Raw genomic sequence first — 23,146 nt, 5'->3', positions numbered from 1 at the left:
GAAGGGAACTACAGTGTTTACTGGGAGGACGGCCTCCTCTACAGTGAACCCAAGGCACCCCTGCACGGATCGTCACGAGCCTTGGTAGTTCCTCAACGTTATCGAGCCTTCCTTCTGGAGTTGGCTCACGAGATACCATTGGCAGGACACCTGGGGCAAGACAAGACCTTCGCCCGTCTTGTCCCACACTTTTATTGGCCTCAGATGAAAGTGTCGTCCGATACCTACTGCCGGACATGTGTGTCTTGCCAAGCCAGTGGGAAAACAGGGGTGAAGCTGAAAGCTCCCCTGGAACCACTTCCTGTCGTTAGCACCCCCTTTGAAAGGGTGGGCATCGACATTGTGGGTCCATTAGATCCACCGACTACAGCTGGTCACAGGTTTATCCTGGTTCTGGTGGATCATGCCACACGGTACCCAGAGGCAATACCTCTGAGGACCATAACAGCACCTGTTGTGGCTAGGGCCCTGATGGGAATCTTTACCCGAGTGGGTTTTCCCAAGGAAGTTGTGTCCGACAGGGGGACCAACTTCATGTCAGCGTATATGCGGGCGATGTGGAAGGAGTGTGGAGTGACCTACCGGTTCACAACTCCTTACCACCCCCAGACCAATGGTCTGGTGGAGAGGTTTAACAAAACCTTGAAAGGCATGATCAGAAGTCTGCCTGAAAGCCTGCGGAGGAAATGGGACGTCCTCCTACCCTGTCTACTCTTTTCTTACAGGGAAGTGCCACAGAAGGGAGTGGGCTTCAGCCCCTTCGAGCTTCTGTATGGGCACCCTGTACGTGGACCTCTTAACCTGGTGAGAGACGGATGGGAAAGAACTCCCAGAAAGCTTCCCCAGGACGTGGTGAGCTACATGCTGGCCTTCCGGAGCCAAATGGCTAAGTTGTGGAAGCAAGCTTCTGACAACTTGGAAGCCAGCCAAGCAGTGATGAAAGCGTGGTATGACCACAACGCTCACCCGGTGGAGTTGGAGCCTGGCCAGAAGGTGTGGGTGATCGAACCAGGAGAGCTTAGTGCCCTCCAGGATCGCTGGTCAGGACCCTTTGAGGTGTTGGAGAAGAAGGGTAAGGCTACCTACTTGGTGGACCTGAAGACCCCTCGTCAGCCCCTGCGGGTGCTGCATGCCAACCGCCTCAAACCCCACCACGAGAGGCCCGAAGTCATCTTGATGATGGTGACTGACGGAGGAGAGGACGTGGAAAGCGAGCCTCTCCCTGATCTGTTTGCGTCTCAAGAGAAGGATGGGTCGGTGGAGGGAGTGATTCTCTCCCCATCTCTAACTCCTGAACAGCAGGAGGACTGTCGCCAGGTCCTGGGGCAGTACTCCTCGTTGTTCTCCCTTGTCCCGGGTAGGACTCACCTGTGCGTCCATGACGTGGACACAGGAGACAGCCCACCTGTGAAGTCCAAGATCTACCGGATGTCAGACAAGGTGAAGGCCAGCATTCATAGTGAAGTCACTAAGATGCTGGAGCTAGGAGTGATCGAACCTTCTAGCAGCCCCTGGTCTAGTCCGGTGGTGTTAGTACCAAAAGCTGCACCACCGGGTGCCCAACCAGAACTGAGGTTCTGTGTGGACTATCGGGGACTGAATTCAGTGACCAAAACTGATGCTCATCCGATCCCTAGGGCGGATGAATTGATTGACCGGCTGGGAGCTGCCCAATATCTAAGTACCTTTGACCTTACTTCAGGGTACTGGCAGATCTCTTTGACTGATGGAGCAAGGGAAAGGTCGGCCTTCTCCACGCCCAATGGCCACTACCAGTTCTGTGTGATGCCCTTTGGGCTCAAGAACGCACCTGCCACGTTTCAGCGCCTGGTAAACCAGATCCTCACCGGAATGGAGAGTTTCTCTGCTGCTTATCTGGATGACATAGCCGTCTTCAGTAACAGCTGGGAGGATCACTTGCGTCACCTGCAAGCTGTTCTCCAGGCCCTGAGACAAGCTGGATTGACGATCAAGGCCAGCAAGTGCCAGATCGGGCAGGGGTCGGTAGTGTACCTTGGACACTTGGTGGGTAGGGGAGCGGTGCAACCCCTCCAGGCGAAGATCGAGGCCATCATGGCCTGGGAACCCCCCAAGACACAGACTGAGGTCCGAGCATTTTTGGGCCTCACGGGATACTACCGCCGCTTCGTGAAGGGGTACGGTACCATCGTAGCCCCCCTCACGGAGCTCACGTCCAAGAAACAACCTCGACGGGTAGTCTGGACGGAGGCTTGTCAGCAAGCCTTTGAGAGATTGAAGAAAGCCATGTGCGAGGCCCCGGTCTTAAGGGCCCCAGACTTTTCCAAGGAGTTCATTGTCCAGACAGATGCATCAGAACATGGCATTGGGGCAGTGTTATCGCAACTCAATGAAGAGGGTCTGGATCAACCCGTGGTCTTCCTATCCCGGAGACTACTTCCCAGGGAACAGAAGTGGAGTGCAATAGAGCGTGAAGCCTTTGCAGTGGTATGGGCTCTGAAGAAGTTGCGGCCATACCTGTTTGGCTCGCACTTCCTGGTTCAGACCGACCACAGACCCCTTCGTTGGCTGATGCAAATGAAGGGGGAGAATCCCAAGTTGTTGAGGTGGTCTATTTCCCTACAGGGAATGGACTTTCAGGTGGAACATCGGCCTGGAGTGGACCACGCCAATGCAGACGGTCTCTCAAGGTATTTCCGCCTTAGTGATGAGAACTCCCAAGGGGTTGGGTAGCTCTCCCCACTTTCAGCTGGGGGGGACGCGTGTTAGACCTGTCATCCCTTTGGGTGGTCCCTCCTCATCATTATTTATTTTGTCCCACTTTTGCCTCAAACCCTGTTTGAATTTTTCCTTTTTGGGAACCACCAGACTTTTTCGTGTTGCTGCAGATTCAGGGAGCCATTTTAGCTACCCCTGAAACTTCTGTCTGAGGGCCTGAAGCACAAAATGGTGGCCACCTGTGACATCACCAGCATCCACTGGAACCTACCAGCACCTTCCAGAACATTCCAGAACCCTGTGACCGTTGGAGGCGGTTTAGAATGTTGGGAAGCTAAGACAGAGAGTTGGCAGTTGGAGCTGGCAGTTGGCACCTGACTGGTGAAGAGAGAGCAGCACAACAGTGAAGGAGGAAGGAGTGAAGCAGCAGGGGTGGAAACTTGTGCCTGGAGTGGGGTCCATAAACCCACCCTTGATACTAGTCCCTACTGATGGATCCCAGCCTGTAGCCCTGTGTGGGAAGAAGCCAGAAAAACTCATCCTAAGGACCTGGACAGCAGGAACAGGCCTTAGAAGCAGAAAGCAGCAAGATCCTGACCTGGAAACTGGTTTCCCTGGAGTCCGGCGTCGAGTAGCCTGAGACCTGGAGCCCGAGGTGGAGAAGCGGCGCTGACTGAAGAAGCAGACGTCGTACCCGGAGCCGCCTGAGGTCGTGAGAGGGCGCCGACGGAGGTCGTGAGGAATACCAAAGGTCGAGGAGGAAGTTAACCGAGGTCGAGTGAGCGGCGTCATCGGAGGAGTGAAGTCCGCCCTCCGGAGTCGTCGGAGACCGAGGTGAAGTGTACCGGAGGTCGGGAGTGAGGATCGCACTCCGGAGTCGCCCGGAACCTGAGAGGAGGAGCACCGGAGGTCGGGGGTGAGGATCGCACCCCGGAGTCGCCGGAAGTCGACATCCAGGCCAGGCCGGCCGACGTCATCGAAGCCGAGGTCGCCATCGGACCGGAGCCGCCCGAAGTCGACATCGAGTAGAGACTGCCCGACGCCGTCGAATCGGAGGTCGAGATCGAACCGAGGCCGCTGACGTCGAGACCGGAGCCGCCGCCGGCGTCGTCAAAGAACTGACATTGTGCCGAGGCCGCCGACATCGAGCTGGAACCGCCTCACGGCATCGACCCGACTCCAGCGGCGTCGGAACATCAGAAAAAGGGCAGTAAGTGGAGTAGAGGGCGCCTAAGGCCCTGTGGAGACCTGAGAGACTGCTCTAAGGGGCTAGGGAGGTGCTGGAACCAACCTGACTGCGCCAGGGGTGAATTGGGACTAACCTAGAGAGGTTGTGTGGAGAGAGAGAGCCAGGTCTCTGGTATTTCCCCCCTTTTATCTACCTCAGTTTAGGCCTCAGCCTTGACCCAGCCAGGGAGTAGACCCCCTCAAGCCTTCCACAACCCTACAAGCTGTGCCTGGGCCAAATCAGCCCTTAGGAATTGAAAAGTGATCTGATTACATGAGTGTTGCTGTATACTTTTAATTATTTATTGGGGGCACTGTATTTATTGTGTTTAACCTATTTATTGCTTCACTATATTTATTGGTCCACAGGACTTGTTGGTGCACAATATTTGTTGGTACAGTATTTATTGCCTCAGAATATTTAATTGCCTGTATTACCTGCACTTATATTTATGTCCCTTGTATTTATGATCATCCCTATTTATTGAATCTTCAGACAGTATTTATTTGACCGGCACTATTTAAGATTTGTATATTGTGATTGACTTATTTATTTTCCCAATCAGCAACTAAGAGAAAAAGATAAAGAAAGATATTTTCATAATTTTTACGGTGTAGAGTCGTTTTTGGAACGGATGCACGCATGGTTATTGTTTGGGTATGTTGTATGCTTAGCACGGAGCCTGATTCCTGACCACTCGAGCCAAGCTACCACAGTGTGTCCGGAAGACCACCACCACCCCTTCTAGTGTGGGAGTGGTTTTCCAACACTGTCCATTAAAATCACTCCTAGGGGCTGGGATTTCTAGCTGGACAACCTTGATACCATCCCCCGCCTCCGCTGTACCTTTATCTGATTGTCCCTGGAATCATCAAGTCACTATCAACAGTGGTCGATTCTCCTTTCTGCACATACAAGCTAGAGAAGTGGGAGACCCAATCACTGGACAGAATATTAGGTTCAATTGAGCTAGACCCATCCCTGCTGCCAATAAATTAACATGGCAGTCAATACAAATAAAGTCTACTTTAGATACCATCTATATTTTAAATAGGATGCTGTCATCATATACCAGGCAAACATGATGCTTTCCCTTTCGTTCAAAAGTAGGATAAAGTGTCACCAAGTATAGAGTGCCACTAGGATCCAAAATTGCTTTACCACAACTGGCTATGATGTAATGACATTGGTTTACAGAATCCCTTTTTATTGTTAGGTCATTTAGATGTATGATCACAGGAAAAGCACTGCCAAACTAGCTAACTACAAAGGTGAAAGGTGAATGTTTTGTTGAGACAATTTTGCATATATTCAAAATAACGAATAATGATACATTGTTTGACAGTGTGTTCTTTTATTTCATGGTACTTATTTAAAAGAGCGAACACTACTCTGCTGGATTTACACATTTTATAGAACTGGATACCAGTGTGTGGAGCAGAAAGTAAACAGAGCTCAACAATGCATCAGGATTCACAAAGGCATTACCAGGGGCTGCAAAGACAAGCCAGGTGTTGCAACTAAAACCCCTAATGACATCCATACTGGAATATAAGACTCATGCGTTCTCGATGGTGTTCCCATTGAAGTCAATAAAGCCTTAAAATAGCCAGTGGCTGCGGCACGAGGCAGAAGGGGGGCTAAAGGGGTAATAAAAAGAATTTATAAAGCATACCTTATGCCGCGCCTCTTCTCGTGTCTCCGTCTCTCCCCTGGGGCCGAAATGAGAAGCATCCAGGCTCCCCTGAGCCAATCACAACACTGCAATGCAGCGTTGTGATTGGTAGGTACCCAGGCTCCCCAGAACCAATCACAACACTGCAATGCAGCGTTGTGATTGGTCTGAGCGCTGTGGTTTGGCACTCAGCCAGAGAATGGGAGCCTCGGCATGTTCTCCACACAGGCTGTAATGCAGCTTACATGGAGAATATGCAAAGTGCACATGAATGTTAGACCGGCCAAACATTAATGCGCACTTGGAGTGGGCAAACCACTCCTCCCCCTACTCGTCTGTCATCGGAGCAGCCAGACCCGCAAACCTGCCACAGCAGGAAAACATAAAATGATAATAACCTCGAGTTATTATCATTTTATGTTTCCTTTCTTTCACTGCTTCAAAGCAGTGGGGCAACACTCCGCCACTTAACGGAGGAGCCACAGCTGAAAATAGCATCCTGGCCCTCAGAGTTCTACACCACGAAGTTTGAAAACCTGTGTATCGGAATGTGTGTGGGTGTGTGTGGGTTTGTGTGAGATGTGTGTATGCCATCTGCCTGTTTGTGTAGTGAACTGTCACTCAAAACTGGTGAAAAACAGCAGGTTCAGGCTCACCAGCTAATGTATTCCTTACTCTGTTCCTAAAGAGTGAAAGGGCTACTCTAGATAGACAGTGGAAATACATACTATTGTGTTCACCAAGTACTATATCATTCAATAATTGCTCAAGATGCCAGGTGTATCTATGCATTTAAAATATCCAGCACACATTTTTTATCAGGATAAAACTGATCATATGTTGCATATGCATTTCCTCTTCTATGGTTGTGCAAACAATTTACAGTGATAACAAACTAGCCTTATAATTATTTGTGGAACGAAGACTACATGTTGGTTCTTTTTTTTATTTAAAAATGTTTAGCTTATTGACGCTTGTATACCGACCTCTCCTGAATATAATTTCATTTGACACATTTTTCATTTGCAATAAAATAAATGCCTATTGTAACACTTTTGCAAATGGCATGCATGGACTTCATTGTGTTCATGCTACATCAAGGTGGATTGCTCCTATATCTCATAACATCAGGGCCAGTGCTGTGTTGATGGCGGTGTGCACTGCTAGAAACTGTAAAGAGTCAATTTACGGAGCTGCCTGAGCTCTTCTGAATGTGCATCTCATAGAATTTCCATTGCTAATGTTTGATATCCACCGCTGAGAAGTATTTGGGATTATATAAACTGATATTATCAAGTAGAAGCGCAATGACTGCGTGTCAGAATGCCCCATGTTCATTAAACAGTATTTCATTGAGGATAGCAAGGCTTGCATGAACAATAATGTTTGGGAAAACTTGCAGCTGTGCCTAATGTGTTGCTGAAAGAGTGCACAGCTGGAAACTATACAGGATCACAATAACATCACACCGTGCTCCAAAGCTGCATATCTGTGCATCATACTTTAAAAACAACGTTGCAGGAGCAGCCTTGATAATTCGGAAAATGATCGTGGTAACCAACACATTGGTGTTCATGTCACTTGTTATTGCTTTCTGTTCAGCCTCCGTGGTCATGACTTAAAATATTCCAAGACAGTTAATAGTAAGCTGATAAGTAGACACACATTTCCTCAGCCAGATTGAGTCCTTAAGGATAACGGCATCCCAGATTAAGTCGAGTCTTCGAGCAGGAGCTATACATACGCAGGCATGTACGTTTGATCCAGGATTCAATTAGATTAGTAAGAGGCAGAATAGTTGTAGGGAATCCTAAATGTTGAATTTGTTATTCAAAATTTCTTAGGTATTTTGGGTCTATTTTACAGAAAAAACAATGTGATAGACTGACTGATAACTTAAAGAAGAAAGTATGTTCATCCAACATGGGTTTAGATAAAGTTGGTATAAATTAATTCACTCAATTTTGAGAATATCTAAAATAGAATTATAGATACCTGTACTGGTGTGTTCAAAAATCGAAATTTGATTTTGTACTCAGTAACTCATTGGGATGTTTAATTTTCATTGGCTATTTCAATGTTTGTGAATCTGCACTCACCTTTCAAGAATCATGCTATGAAGAAATCTATGGAGCAACATAAGCCCACCTGACTAGAAGGGGACTAGGGCCCATGCCTGCAGGGTGCAAATTGCCTGTTTTCACTGAATCAAAAGTAAGAATTGAGATGTCTGGTTCATGAACTGGCTCCCCCCTGGTGAAAACACATTTTACTGGGCAATGTGTGGACAATGAGAGTCCACCTCATAGTGGATGGCAGAACAAACTCCAGAAGGATAGGAATTACGGGGCATATCATCAAGGGACGGCGATAAATAACGCAAAGCGCACTTCGCGCTCTTTTATTTATCGCCGTCTATCTCTGGAATTTATCTCCCTGGTAGCGCGTTATTAACACCGCATTTCTCCAGGGCGATAAAAATTCCTGCGATAGCGGGGAAATCGCTGTTTTGCAGGGAACATCGCTAGTTTTCCAGCGATGCTCCCTGCAAAACGGCGATAACCTTGCTGATACGACCCTGTGGTCATTTCAGCATAATCCACCCCCAATGTTAGGGATAGGTAAGTCTGAATTTTAGCAGATGTTAGTTTTTGGCGCAGGCTTGTAAATATCGCGATGGGCAGATCAGCGATATTTGCAAGGTTGTACTGCCCAGTGACGCCCACTTTGCTTCTCATTAGAGATGCAAAGGGAGGCATCGGGTAAAAGGGTGCTAACTTGCGCTAATGCATGTTATCACCCTCTTGTAAATAGGGCGAAAAGATTATCTCTGCTTTTTTGGCTTTTAAAGCCAAAAAAGCGGAGATAATGCCCTTGTTAATATGCCCCTACATTTTTTCTCCAAAGAAAGGGTCAACATTTTGTTGGGAGTTTTGGGAAGTAAGTGCTCTAGTTTGAAAAATGCTACACACATTGTTAAAAAACCTTTAATTGTTTTGGCTTGAGATCACACACCACGTTGTCTATTGGGGAGCATTAAATTTGTGAAGCTAACAGTAGACGGGTAATTTAAGGTACCAGTTCATGAAATGAAAAACGTAAACATATGAACTTTTTTTCAAATCTAAAACATTTCCAGGAACAGGGTTCCAGTCGTACTACTGCGAATGTCATGCTACATATACCAAGGGCTCCTATTCTCCCTGAGCTGAAAACTACATAGTGTAGCGGGAGAATGAAACCTATTGTGCAAATACACATTTTTTAACTTCACAGTGGAACCATTTTTCCCAATGGAGAAAGCCTCTCCCCATCACACCTGCCAAATGTGGAGGTGATCCATTCTCCTTCCAATCCTGGTAGGAAAGTAAATCTCCAATCCTTTCCAGGTTGGGAAAGGGTCAGATCAATCAGAGTTTGTGAATTTTCACAAGCATGTAATTTTATTTGCATACACAACCTTCCAAGTTAAACCAAGCCTTCAAATACCCACATTTGTGGCCTGGGATTAATTACTGTGGATTCTTCTGGACTCATGGCAGAAGTGCCTGCAGTAGTAAACCCAGTTACCACTGCCAGGAATTCTTTTGTGAATTACAAGCAGGTGTAAATGAGGTAATTTCAGTTTATGGCCGAAAACATGTGTTTTTTATGTGAGAAATAACCATAATATCCCTCCAAATTATTTTTTTTCAGATAATTACTCCATATCGATTTTGATAATTTACCTTTCCACTGTAGGGGATTTGAAGAATAACTGTGCATTGGTTTGGATGACCCTTTGTCACCTTTCTCTACAGTATTGGAGTTTAGCACATACAGAATGTTAGCTAACTTGAATATTTTTCTTTCAGCAAAATGATCAATCTTTCTGTGGCCGATACAATCGACGAGAGAGCAATCAACAAAAAGAAACTCACTCCATTCACCATACAGGTGCTAAAATGTTTACTTTGATTTTTTTCATGTATATATATATATCACTTATCGATTCACAAATATGCATTTCAGTTATGCTTATTCTCACATGTTCATGTTTCTCAATTCAATAGGTTTTCAACACTGCCAGAACCCTTCAAGCCAACATTGGTCTTGCCTAATGATCTAGCACACGTAGTTCCTTATTCAAAGCCGTGTTTACTCAGAGGATCTAGGACATTTTCCAAGTCGTTGCTGTTTGGTTTGGGGTAACATAGCACATCACTCAGTAGGAGAAAAGGCTTATTGACATTCACTGCAGATGAGTTCACCTCAAAGTACTTTGTACACCCTTGTAATTGCAGAAAAGGCATGTATTCATATTTCACTTACTCCTCCAACTAAAGAACTCTAGGCTGAGCTCACAGTGGATAACAATTCCATATTCACATTAAAGAAGGGGCCCGACAATGAAACAGATCCCCTCGGGGAGTGAGGGCATTCGTTAATGGAAAATCCACTTTCTGTGGTCCTCTGTTGGAAATTCCATCAACCTACGGGTTTTTACAAAATCACGGGGGTGCATCATTTCCTTTTTTGGTGAACTTCAATAGCCCTTTTCTACCAGAGAATTCGGTGAGGCCTAGGTTAAGCAACTAAGGGACTTATTTAGAGTTTGGAGGTTGGTATAGTTTGTGAAAATGTGACGGACATCCCATCCTCAATATTACAAGTGCCATAGGCTATAATGCACTTCTAATACATGGACGCGGCATCTACCAAGCTTGTGACGAGTATCTCTTACACACAACTCTAAAATGCCAACGCCTAGCATCATTAAGGTATTCAGTAAGGGAACAAAAATGAAACCAGATAAGAATAGATTGTTCAGAGAAGATGAATTTATTAATTTGCATCCATACACTGACCTCGAAATTGAATTCTTAGAATACTATTTGAGCATAGGGTGTCTCAGGAAGCAGTCACATGGACCCTACTTAATTCTAGACTCTGGACAAACAGACACATGGATACTCAGAAGCAGGACCATTCTAAGGGAGTCAATTCTGTGCTGCTAGAGGTTCCCTAAACTATTACATTCAGTGATTTCCACGTTCATACTGATTGTGCTTCTCATAAAGGTGCAGTTGGCTTTCTGGACACTTTTTTAGCCATGGACTTCATTCAGTTTTTCTAGGAATTGTTAAGGAAATTTCAGTTTTGCACATTGGTTTTAATCTCACTCCTGTACCAAATCAGTGAGTGTGGTATCCAGCCATCTAATAGAGAAAATGAAAAGTTAAAAAAATACAAAAATATTGAATCACAAATGAACAGATGTACCTTTAATTGTGTTTTTCATTTACACTAATGTCAGTAGTAACAACACTTACAGTACGGTGCTTTAACTTGTCAAGGAAGCACATAATGTAACAAAAAGGGGGCATTTGGAGTGACCCCACTGGAAGACATAGGATTGTGGGAGTTGTGCATGGCAACCCAGAGGTGTCAAAAAGCGAAGTCACCAGAACCGCACTAGAAGGAGGTACACTAGCACTGGAAAACTGAAAGTTACAGAAACCCATGTACAGAACACGAGGAGAGAGTACAGCCACAAAAGGAAGAAATGAAGCCATGCATACAGTTCTTAGGCTATTCCATCAACAGCAGGGATGCTACAGAGCAACCATAAAAGAATATTTTGAATTCCCTCCATCAATAAAAATAATTCGACCAAATCACTTTCTATGTTAAGTGATTGAAAATATCACATTGTGGCATGTGTGTTACAGGCCAGTTGGAGACACAGTTGGCGATTGCTTCCGTCTTCCACCCACATCCACTAGTCCAATAAGTTGCATCAAAAGTGAAGGGGCTCCAACACACATGAGAACGGAGCAGGTTGCAGGAAGGCAATGGGGGGATGTTGATTGCCTTCTACCATAAGCCGAACAGTTAATGACAGAGATAACAAACACAATTTATGAGTGAGCCCATTCAACGGCAGTCCTGCCTCAAGTGTTACTTGTATCGAAAGTTCATGCTCTCATGGGTTGTGTGTTGGGAAGCCGTAGCGAAGAACAGCACTTGTAGAAACTGACCAGCCTCCCATCCAGTGCTTAATTTGTTTAAAAGAAAGTAAGTGCCAGGGCTCTTGTCGGGTGCCACTGCAGCTTGCACCACACGTTGCCCCTGCTATACTGTCAATGATAGTAACAACACAACTACTAACATTACACTCCTACAAGTGTGACAATTCGGACCATTACAGGCCCCAAAGCTATAAAAATGTCTAGGGTGTCATGTAATAATCTTTTTTAATCTATATTGGATTAATAATTAACTGTTGGAACAGTCCTCTCTTTAAAGTAGCCAGATACCGATACCTTGTGGCGGACTGTCACAAGTGCTGGTGTTGACAATTAAGTGCCGGTGCTGAGCACCAGGAAACACCGGCTCAAATTAAGCTTCCTTCCTGAATGTCAACAGGTGTTACGCTAGTAGAGTGATGTCACTGTTTCCATGAGGATCATGGTTATTAATGAAAAGTAAGAGAGACTCTTTTTAGGTTTAAAGACAGTCCAAAAAATACCAAAATGACATGGCCAAGGTTATTTCTGTCATTTTTACTAGACAGGTACAATCAGAAATATTTTTCACCTAACTCTTCTTCTTGTCTAAATGAGCATGCTTTGTACTTCACAGTTGTAACAAAGGCCTCTGCCACTACTTGGCCTATTTATTACATAAATACTCAATTAAATTACTCCATACAACCTATATGTTTCCCGTCTGCTAACTGGTACAAGTACAAGCTTTTGGATACGGGGCTTCAATGTTGATCTCCTCCTCAGCTATCACCCCATCTCCAACCTTCAATTTTTACAAAAGCATTTGAGGTGATTCTCTCAACCCAACTAGTAGTGTCCTGTTTTGAGGCATTGGCTTTTTTATATTGTCCAGCATGGGGTTAGAGTTTTGATCATCTCCTCAACATGGACCTGTGCAGCATTTCATTTGTTTTCGTATTTGTTATTATTTTTAGGTACCTTTGATCATGATTATGATTTACGTCTTCTATAGGCGGAGATAATATCCCGTCGAACAACAGGAAAGCAAAGAATATTTTCTCTCTTAAGTTCGTCCATCATAAGCATGGGTGACTTCATTAATACTCCTTCATTTGTAGATAGTGTAAGACTTCCAAAGTCACTTTGTAAATAAATCATCTTAAACCGGCAAAACATTCTGACATTACCTCCATCAAGCAAAGTTGAGTCATCACTGACCTTTGCATGGACTCATTTTGCACACTCTTTCAACTTCAAACAACAGAAACTCTAAATCAGGGGTCTCTAACGGGTACTTAGGGAGCTACCGGTGGCTTGCCAATACCCTGGGAGTAGTTTCCTGAGGTGCAGCCCAGCACAGTATGAAATTTAGAGGGTATCGCCACATTGAAGAAGGCAGCAGTATACACCTCCAGACTGCACACTGCAACAACCCGCGGTACTTGAAATATATTCACCTGTCTCCTCTCTCTATTTACAGAGTCACTTGGAGATTTGGGATTTTGCAAACCCCACTCAATCAGTCATACAGTATGTGAAATAAAAGATGTTCTTGGAGGGTTTTTACTTAAAATAAATATGTTACATTTTTTAGCAAAATGTGTAATTTGAGAGCGTGGTGTGCTAATGTTTGAAAAAATGTTTGAAAAAAAATATGAAAACCCAAAATATAATTACATTTAAAGCTGCTCTTTGAATAATAATTCATGTGTATTTTAGAGATTTATAGCTGTTAGTATTTCCTTTGTGCCAGTGGGCACTTTTTGCTGTGGCTTTTGTTACATTAGTCATGTGGAGGCTTTTTATGTTGATAACGCTTTTCCCAACTTTGCTGTTAGTAACCCCGTCTTATGAATTGGGGTGGTCAGTGTTCAATCAAAATATTCAGTTTCAAAATACAGTATCCAGAATATTGAAAACCACAACATTGTGAAGAAAAATATTTATAGGTAAGTACAGTTTAATTTGTAATATACATTTGGGGGTCGCTACTATGATCCTACAAGGTGTGGTCGGCTTGATGTGGTCTCTACTGTAACAATGAACAAAGTCATTAGTAGCTCTGTATTATTTTCATTGAGCAGAAGTAGCTCCCAATATAAGGAAAGTTGGAGACCCCTGCTCTAAATGATACCACAGTCAGGACCTAAACCAAACCTTTAAGATATTTGACTCATCTCTCTTAGCTACTCCAAGGTTGGAATGTTACTATCCAGCACACAAAGATCACCTGGCAAAAAACTGTCTCGCTCACTCCCTTCAGGGAATCTGTCCCTTCTCGTGTTACCTCAATTAAAATCTTGAGGTGATCGAAGATTCTCAGTGTTCTAATCCAAAGCTCTGGATTTGTCTTTTGCTTTGCAAAATGTATTTATTTTTATTTATTTAGTAACTTTTATAAAGCACAGCACCCACACATATCAATTTCTTCCTTCAAGAAATCTCTCCTGGTCCTTCAGGAAAGCTTGAAGATTGTGCTGTGCTGTTAGTTCCTGTTCAACCTTCATTTGTATTTTTTTGGTGCCTAACTATGACTAAGTCCATGGAGTGCACAATATACATTTGAATTAAAAACACCAGTGAAAAAGGAGCAAAACCTACATTGCTATTCTAAGCTATCAAAGAAAAGATAATATCACATTCCTGGGAAGCTCAACAATGCATGGACCAGTGCTCGTCCTAAAAAAATGTCTCCATGCAAATCATGCCTAATTAAATATTAATCGTGACCTTTCCCTTCAATTACAAGATTATGGAATTCATAATCTCAGGACCACCAGGAGGTAAACATCATGGGATATTAAGGCTTACTTTATTGTCGGTAAACAGATACAGTTCTGGTCTGTCCTTTCCAATTATGGTATTTCTGGAGATATTGGCATCATTATATATCATGGACCGCAATAAACTCCACAAGAGCTTGCATCCTTTTGCCAGGGTGCCTGATCGTGCTCTTTGAATGTTAAAATTCTTCCTCACATCACACCAAAGCCTATTTTAAAAGGAAAAACTCTTAAGACTCTACCTTATAACTTTGAACTCTTCATTATTTACAATTGACATCTCCTGAGTGCGTCCGGAGTGGAATCAGTCTCATAGGAGCAAGTAAGGGAAACGCTTGACTTTATATTGACCTAGTCAGAGATCCTCATCACTCTTTGCATGATGTCTATTTTCCTATATTGGATCATGGATAGCATTTCATTATCAAATAATTCTCATCTTTCTGACAGGCAGAGAGATGGTGCAAAATATCTATGGAACCAAAGCAATGCATCATTAGCACAGCACTATACAAAATCCAGAACTATTGGCTTTCTTTAAGCTTTTTATACCATACTTTTTTCAGTGCCTTTGCTTTGCTGAGAAGTTGTAAGGATATCCTACTATCAATCCCACCACATAAAGGAGCTCAAATCATATCAGAGAGTGGAAATACTACTCGCCTCCTTTCCCTATGCTGGTTCAGAAGAATAACTTGTTTTTAAAGAGAGATTAATGATGATTTTGAATGGTTTCAAAGTCTTTTGTTTAGTAAGTGATTTAGCTAATATTCCTATTAAAGTTTCTCAACTATTTAACCTTGAATTGAGGAAGGCCTGCGTCCTCCCAGATAGATGTTTAGCCTTGAACCAAACAAGTACCTCTTACACTGATGTTAGCAGTGACCACACCTACTCCAAAGGACTGCAACCCACCAGCACCATGCTTACACCTATTCTGAATGCCTCCATCATCTCTTCCTCAAACTTCCCAGACGCTTGGAAACACACCACTATCCTCCCATTGCTGAAGAAACCCTCCGCAGACCCTTCAACACTCGCCAAATTCCTCAACAACCACCAAATTATCTGTGTTGGGGTGCGATTTCAAGACGTCCATGCTGGTGCTCTCTTAAGTTTAATGGGAAACCCACATAGTTTTGCGCTTAGAGATTCCTCCACTTCAGCGCAAGTTATTAGCAAAATAAAACCCTCCAATATTTTTCCTGCAACTCCTTCTTATCAGTTCCAAAATGTTGGTATTTCCGTGCTCTCCAGACTTCTCATTTAATTAATGTTAATTTTACTCCCACAAACAAACAAACATGATTTATGTAAAAGCAATATCATATTATATCGAAGCTTCATTGTTTTAATACATGGCCTCCATCATTCTACACTCTCATCTTCTACCTGAGAAACTGGCAGTCAGTGGGTAGTCTGGTCAAAATGCTTTTTCAGTGTTAGATGTTTGGAACTGCACCTGGAGGGTAAGCAGGAGTGACACCCTGGGGCAGGTTTTATCCACCATAGGGTAGTCTTCCCCTACTCACACCAACGGCAACAAATATTTTGTGACAAAGGTCTTGGTGAGACTCTAGTTGAAGCCAGACAAAATTGGATGGCTCTTTTATTGCTTTTTGCAATTTCTGCTTGCAGGGGTCAAGGTTTGCCTTTTGAAGTAAGCCAAAGAGGCATTGTTGTTGTGATATAGACACCAATGAGACCAAAAATCAGTGATCAAAATAATAGTAGGGCAAGCCTGTGTGGGATTGACAATTTTCCAAACTTTTGAACACAGGGGTGCATTATTGCACCTGGAGAGTGGATGTGTGGGAAGTGTAGCAACAACATGCACACAAAACAGGTGCCACTTTCAGAGAGAGAAGAGTAGACCCTGCAGAAGATTGCACAGCATAGAAGAGCAAATTCACCACCTGCACAAGAGCATGCCTGAACTTGAAAACACCCTGAACTTAGGCACCCCCAAATAATGAACTTGTACAAGAGCACAATTTGCAGAAGAGAAGTGTGCTTATGCCTACGGGCAGACCCTCAGCATGTCCAATCTCACACTGTACCAAACAAAGTGCTTTTCTTTGTCGAAACTATAACAGCAGCCACAAACAAATCATAACTTGGAATTATGAGAAACTGAATTGAGACACTGATTGTGGCAGGACTGTCTCCCCATTTGGAAATGCCATTGTGAATGACAGCTTTGCTGCCTTCTCAGTTAAGTTGACTGTCATAATAGGTGTTTTACCTCCTAATCTGGCCAAGTTCTGACTTGGAACTTGACCAAGAGAATAATAAAAGATAGTCTTGCCATGGATAAAGGCCTTAATATTCCGTGGTTGCACTATATCAAAGTCTCCTTGGAGAAATTGGGTTGTGCTGCCCTTTTCGGGGTTCCTGAACAAATAAAGAACAAGCATCCAAGGGTCTCTTCAGTGGCAGCTCGGTGCCAGCTCCAGTGCCAATCCCTACAGATGGCAGCCTCTGAGACTGGAGGGCGCTCGGGGACTCACTCTCTTTCCGAGCAACGTGGATCCCCTATTGCCGTCGGCGAAGTAAACCAGCCAAAGAGCAGCGTGCTCTTTGTTTTCAGCCTCTCCAGGCCACGTAAAAAAGGTGGGGAAATGAAAGATGCCCCCAGATCCTGCTGCTGCTTGTTCTAGCTGCACTGCCATCCTCTACAAGTGAAACGCCGAGCGATCGACGAATGTCGACATTTCATGCGCTCCCATACCTACCTGGACGCTACGCTGTTACAAGGGGGTAGGCTGCGGACTTCTACACCCACGGGACTGCGAGGACCACGGAGCACTGCGCTCCTCTGATTGTGCTCACCTGGCTCCTCTTCCCGCCTTGGCTCTCATCTCGCACGCAGCGCCTCGCGGCCCCCGCTTCGCGGGAGCCGCTCGCCGGTCTCACCTGCATAAATTCCTGGCTGGTGCTCATTCTGTGTGTGACTCTTTGGTGCTCCCATACCTACCTGGACGCTACGCTGTTACAAGGGGGTAGGCTGCGGACTTCTACACCCACGGGACTGCGAGGACCACGGAGCACTGCGCTCCTCTGATTGTGCTCACCTGGCTCCTCTTCCCGCCTTGGCTCTCATCTCGCACGCAGCGCCTCGCGGCCCCCGCTTCGCGGGAGCCGCTCGCCGGTCTCACCTGCATAAATTCCTGGCTGGTGCTCATTCTGTGTGTGACTCTTTGGTGCTCCCATACCTACCTGGACACTATGCTGTTACAAGGGGGTAGGCTGCGGACTTCTACACCCACGGGACTGCGAGGACCACGGAGCACTGCGCTCCTCTGATTGTGCTCACCTGGCTCCTCTTCCCGCCTTGGCTCTCATCTCGCACGCAGCGCCTCGCAGCCCCCGCTTCACGGGAGCCGCTCGCCGGTCTCACCTGCATAAATTCCTGGCTGGTGCTCATTCTGTGTGTGACTCTTTGGTGCTCCCATACCTACCTGGATGCTATGCTGTTACAAGGGGGTAGGCTGCGGACATCTACACCCACGGGACTGCGAGGACCACGGAGCACTGCGCTCCTCTGATTGTGCTCACCTGGCTCCTCTTCCCGCCTTGGCTCTCATCTCGCACGCAGCGCCTCGCGGCCCCCGCTTCGCGGGAGCCGCTCTCCGGTCTCACCTGCATAAATTCCTGGCTGGTGCTCATTCTGTGTGTGACTCTTTGGTGCTCCCATACCTACCTGGACGCTACGCTGTTACAAGGGGGTAGGCTGCGGACTTCTACACCCACGGGACTGCGAGGACCACGGAGCACTGCGCTCCTCTGATTGTGCTCACCTGGCTCCTCTTCCCGCTCACGCCCCCTCCTTCTCGCCATGCTTAATACAGTCCACGCCCAAGCGCGCTAGCGGTACGCGCGCGGGACGCAGTACGGGCGAAGACCGGGCAAAGAGCGGGCCGTTTGTGGCCGTTCATGGACGGGCGAGGACGGGACGGGCCAGTTTCCATATTGGTGCAATTGTCCGTGCCATACAAAATATAGCTCATTATTATATACTTCTTCTTGGAAATCTCAGTTACATCGTACTTCCTATCCTCAGGGATGTCGTCTCTGAGGTCAGGTAGGAAGATCATGCGGGACAGCATTGGGGGTTGTGTCTCAGGGACATTGGATAATTTTATCACCAGAGCAGCACGGGTCCTTGAACATGAAATAGTTCTAACAGAAAAAAGACTGTCTATCGAACTTTCTGGTAAGAGGTCATCTCTAAGCAACCTCATGGCAGCCTCTTCCCCTGAATGTAGGTTACCCCAACCTATTCTTGAACAACCTGTTAGCACCGAGCTAGGACTAGAGGTTTGTTTAGCCCCCACTTCGTTGGATAATACACCCGTTATCATAAACAGCTCTGTTCCCAGTGGTCTGTCTTCCAGTGCTAGCGATATTCTATTACAGCCCCTTCCTGAGCCGACAGGTATCGCTTCTATGACACTGGGTGGCAAGTCACGGTCTATCCAGGGGAAGAATAAACGTGGGGGAGTGCACCCAAAGGGTAAACGAGTTAAAGAATCCGAATTGATCAAACCCAGAAACCCCCGCCCTGTTTCCCACCCACATTCGTCACATAGTATCCCTGTTGCTGATGTGAGTCCCGCGCCATTACATTCCCCTGCTATTCTGTCCAACGTACCTCCACTGCCTCCTGACCTTATCGAGCCTTTGGAACAGTTACTTAAGTCCTTTTTTCTACCTCTATACGAGAGAGTCAACCGGCTCTCTTGCTCGCTCGAAAAACTAGAGGGTATGATGCTTACCAACTTGGCCTTATTAGAGAAGCACTCTGCGACCCCATCTACCTCTATGACTTCATTAATCCCTGATACAGCCATTGAGGTGGGGGTCATTCCCAACGGCACTACTTCTACGATTAGCGCTCCATCCGATCGGCCAGTTCCCAAAGCCCATACTGTGAACACCTCTCACCCGCCAATTAGTTCTGACTCTCACCCTGACCTAGATAGCAATGTAATCACCAATAGGAGTAACCCCACAATTAGACACTCTACAGTCGAGGGTGATGGCTCTTTTTCAAAACTTCCACGCATTAACCTCCCTCCAGAGTCGCATCCATACACCGTTATCTTGGCGGGCGTCCCAAGTCTCACGCAGGCCAAGTCAGAGTCCCACAGTGAGCTAAAGAATAAGGTCATTTACTGGTTAAACCGTAACAGGCCACTACCGGCTTCATCCGGTGCTGAAATTTTGATCGTTCGCAGGGTGTGTTGGTTGGGAAATGGGGTTAAGAGAGTGGAGGGTGATTGTGTGATTATTAATTTTCGGGACCCTAGGGTGGTGAGCTTCATATGTTCTCATCCTAATACTTTGAGTGCCACCGGAATAATCGCCATGGATTTGTCATACTTTTACCCCCTTGACCCAAGCTCTTTTTCTAATGCCATGTCATCGGGTTGGGAGAGGGTTAATAGGGGTTCCCGCCGTTTGCAGGGTTTAGATTTCCATCTCCCACTATCTAACCCATACGCCCCCTGAGTAATTTAGATGGGGTTGATTGACCATTCCCCAATCCCCGTTTGGTGGGCAGTGAGACCAGGGCCTTCTTTGGCCCTGTTCTTCATAGACCTACTGTTCGGGGTGGGTCCGGGAGAACTCACATGGATTCGGGCCCTTCATTTCCTAGTTTTTCTAGCGTCATGCAAACTGTCCACCTTAGCAAACCCTACATCTCACCAGCAGCTTCGGTGAGTTTTGACACCCATCCGCCCCCTATACCTAATAATGCCAATCCTGCAAGCACTGAGCTGGTACTCGATGATGGTGCGCCGCCCATGGTCATATCTCCCACCTTACCAACTGCCCCCCGTACCCCTGCGATTGAGAGTGTGGCTCCTGGCAGTAATGCATCTTACTCAGTTGTTTTGAGTCCTTTATGTACTCAATCGTCCATGGTTTCTCCTTGTTCCTCTGTCCTTACCCTGGCTTCGTGGAACATTGCCGGTCTCCGAAGCAAACTAACTATCGAGGTCTGGTCTGCCTGGGAAGTCTCCCACGATATCCTGGCTTTTCAGGAAACTTGGGCTGTTGACCCTATCCACTACCCCGGGTATGTGAATTTTTATAAGGGGGCTACCAGTAGTCTGAGGGGCCGTCCTTCAGGCGGCCTCTGTATTTGGGTTAGGCAAACCTTGAAGTATAGTCTCACAGAAATGGCCATTGATAATCTCGATCTACTGATCATTTCCTTGCATCGCAATGACGAACCTCTAACCCTGATAATAAATGTTTACAACAGGGGCCTTCCCGGAGGTCGTGGCACAAACACTTTTTTACAACTGGACGAGTTTTTGGACACCGTTGACCCTAGTACCAATGTTGTAATAGTAGGTGATTTAAACTGTTGCTTTGAGCCGATGTACCCTGATTGTGACTCTCTGACCCTGGAAGTTGATACCATTCTGAATATACCCCCCCTTGATCTTCCACCCATCAAGCGATGGACTGAATCCGCTGTTCAGTGGATGAGTCTATGTATGGAACGTGGTTTTAGGGCAGCCAACGGACGAACTCCTTCTGATATGACCGGTAAGGCGACATTCTCCGATGGTCGAGGTCGTAGCAGTAGAATTGATTACGCTCTAATAAAAGTGGAGTTTTGGCCCACCCTGAGCGATATGATGGTCTGTGAGCGCTCAGAGAGTGATCACAATCCTTTAGTTTTGACATTTCTGCTCTCTCCTCACTACAGAAGCGCACAATCTGAGATAATGACTGCTAAAGTCCTCCTAACCAATAATCAACGGAGAGTGCGCTGGGAAAAGGTTGCCCTTGATAGTGCAACACTCTCCGAGATCAGCCTCAAAGTCTCCACTGCGTTGGAAGACCTACAGTCCCTTCGGTCCGACAATGATGTTGTTGGTGAATCCACAAACATACATTTAAACTTATTTTCTGATCTTAAGTCCCTCTTTTCTAAACCTTGTAGGGCAACGACATTTTCAATCCCCAAACAAAGCTCATGGTATAATAAAAATTGCCGGGAGTCTTATAGTAAATTGAAATTAGCTATTGCCACCAAGGATCAGGCTATTATTAGATCTGCGAGGAAAATTTATACCAGGGCCAAAGTCCAGGCGAAACGTGATTGGGACAACAACCACTGGAGTGATCTTTTGGCAGCAAGTAAACTAAGGAACTTAACCTTGTTTTGGCACACTCTGAAGTGGGGTAACACACCTAGTACGCAGGTGCCCTCTAATAACGTTTCCCCGGATAACTGGGTATCTCATTACGAATCCCAGTTTTCAGATACAAACTCGGCTGTTACGCTCACTTCCTCATTAAGTTGGGATTCGACTATTCCCTCTAATCTCGAATTCGATATTGAAGAGGTTAAGATGGCATTATTGAAGGTTCCTAGTGGTAAGGCACCAGGAATTGACTGTGTCCCCGCGGATCTTTTCAAATCTGACCCTTTTAATTGGGTGCCCTACATTGTTTTTCTGGCAAACGCCATAGTTAAGGGGGCTCCCATTCCAGAATCATGGAAGGGCGCTGAGATTCTGCCCATTTTCAAAAAAGGTGAACGCTCTTGCCCGGGTAACTATCGCCCAATTAGTCTTATTGACTCTGTCCCAAAAATTTTGCAAGAATGATCCTGGCTAGGATCCAGTCATGGGCCGAGCAGGATGATATCATTTCACCTTTACAGGCAGGTTTCAGATCTTGCACTAGTACCATAGATCAGGCATTTAAATTCCAACTAATTGTCTGGAAAACGGTTAATCTTTGTGGTGGTACAATTTATGCAGCTTTTGTAGATCTACGGTCTGCATTTGACCTAGTCAATAGGACCAAACTTTGGGGTGAATTAGCGGTACTTGGGTTGCCCTCGGATCTTCTAAATATCATCATTAGGTTACATGAAAATAATTTTGCTGAAGTTCAATGGGGGAATCAAGGGCAGGTCACTGAAAGATTCAATGTTAATAGAGGTGTCAGACAAGGGTGCGTCCTTGCGCCTACCCTATTTTTATTATTTATTAATAGAGTTGTGCAATATTTTTCTAATACATCTACGGACGCCCCCACGTTGGGTGGTTCGAAAATACCCCTCCTCATGTTTGCGGATGACACCCTACTTCTTTCTCAAACCTTGTCCGGGCTGCAGTCGGCTCTGAATGTATTCTCCAATTTCTGCTCCGACTATGACCTGCTAGTAAATATCTCAAAAACCAAATATATGGTTTTCAACAAAGGGAAACCTGTGAAAGGCCAGGTGTCCATGAATAACGACATACTGGAACGAACAAATGTCATGACCTACTTGGGGGTTGTTTTTGAAAATAAGTTGAATTGGAGGCCACAAATAGACGTACTTTCTCTTAAATTCGCCCAACTTTCGGGCTGCTTGATTAAGGAACAAAAGCAATCTCAGACGAAAATGATAGGTCCTCCTATTAAAATCTCTGATGCAAGGATCACTTCAGCGATCTTGTATGGCGCTGAACTCTGGGGTTTCGCCGATCTTTTTCCCCTGGTCAAAGCACAATATAAATTTTTTAGAAAGCTTACGGGCCTCCCCAGCTCCACCCCAGTGAAACCGCTTTTGTTAGAACTTGGATGTCAATCCTTTGATGACATTGCCAGGTTTAAACCACTGGCCTTTTGGAGGAGATTATGGACGGTACCGGAACTAGGACCCTACGCTAAGGCATTTCTGGATGTCCGCTGCATTCTGGGAGCCGGTAACATCCCCTGGTGCAAGCATGTTAGACTACTACTGGAATCCATG

The 23,146-nt window shown here is 45.6% G+C and overlaps 1 protein-coding gene across 1 annotated transcript in view; it reads left to right on the top strand.

Annotated features, from left to right (window-relative positions):
• LCP1 (lymphocyte cytosolic protein 1) overlaps window positions 1-23,146 on the top strand; it is a 228,884-nt gene that overhangs the window by 86,831 nt on the left and 118,907 nt on the right. The window contains exon 6 of the mRNA XM_085621839.1: window positions 9,455-9,536. Coding sequence (XP_085477965.1) covers window positions 9,455-9,536 — 82 coding nt within the window. The remainder of the gene's footprint in view (window positions 1-9,454; window positions 9,537-23,146) is intronic.

This window comes from Triturus cristatus, chromosome 8 (assembly GCF_964204655.1).
Source record: "Triturus cristatus chromosome 8, aTriCri1.1, whole genome shotgun sequence".
NCBI lineage: Eukaryota > Metazoa > Chordata > Amphibia > Caudata > Salamandridae > Triturus > Triturus cristatus.
The sequence above is the reverse complement of the archived record's forward strand: the minus strand, read 5'-3'. Positions and strand labels throughout refer to the sequence as shown.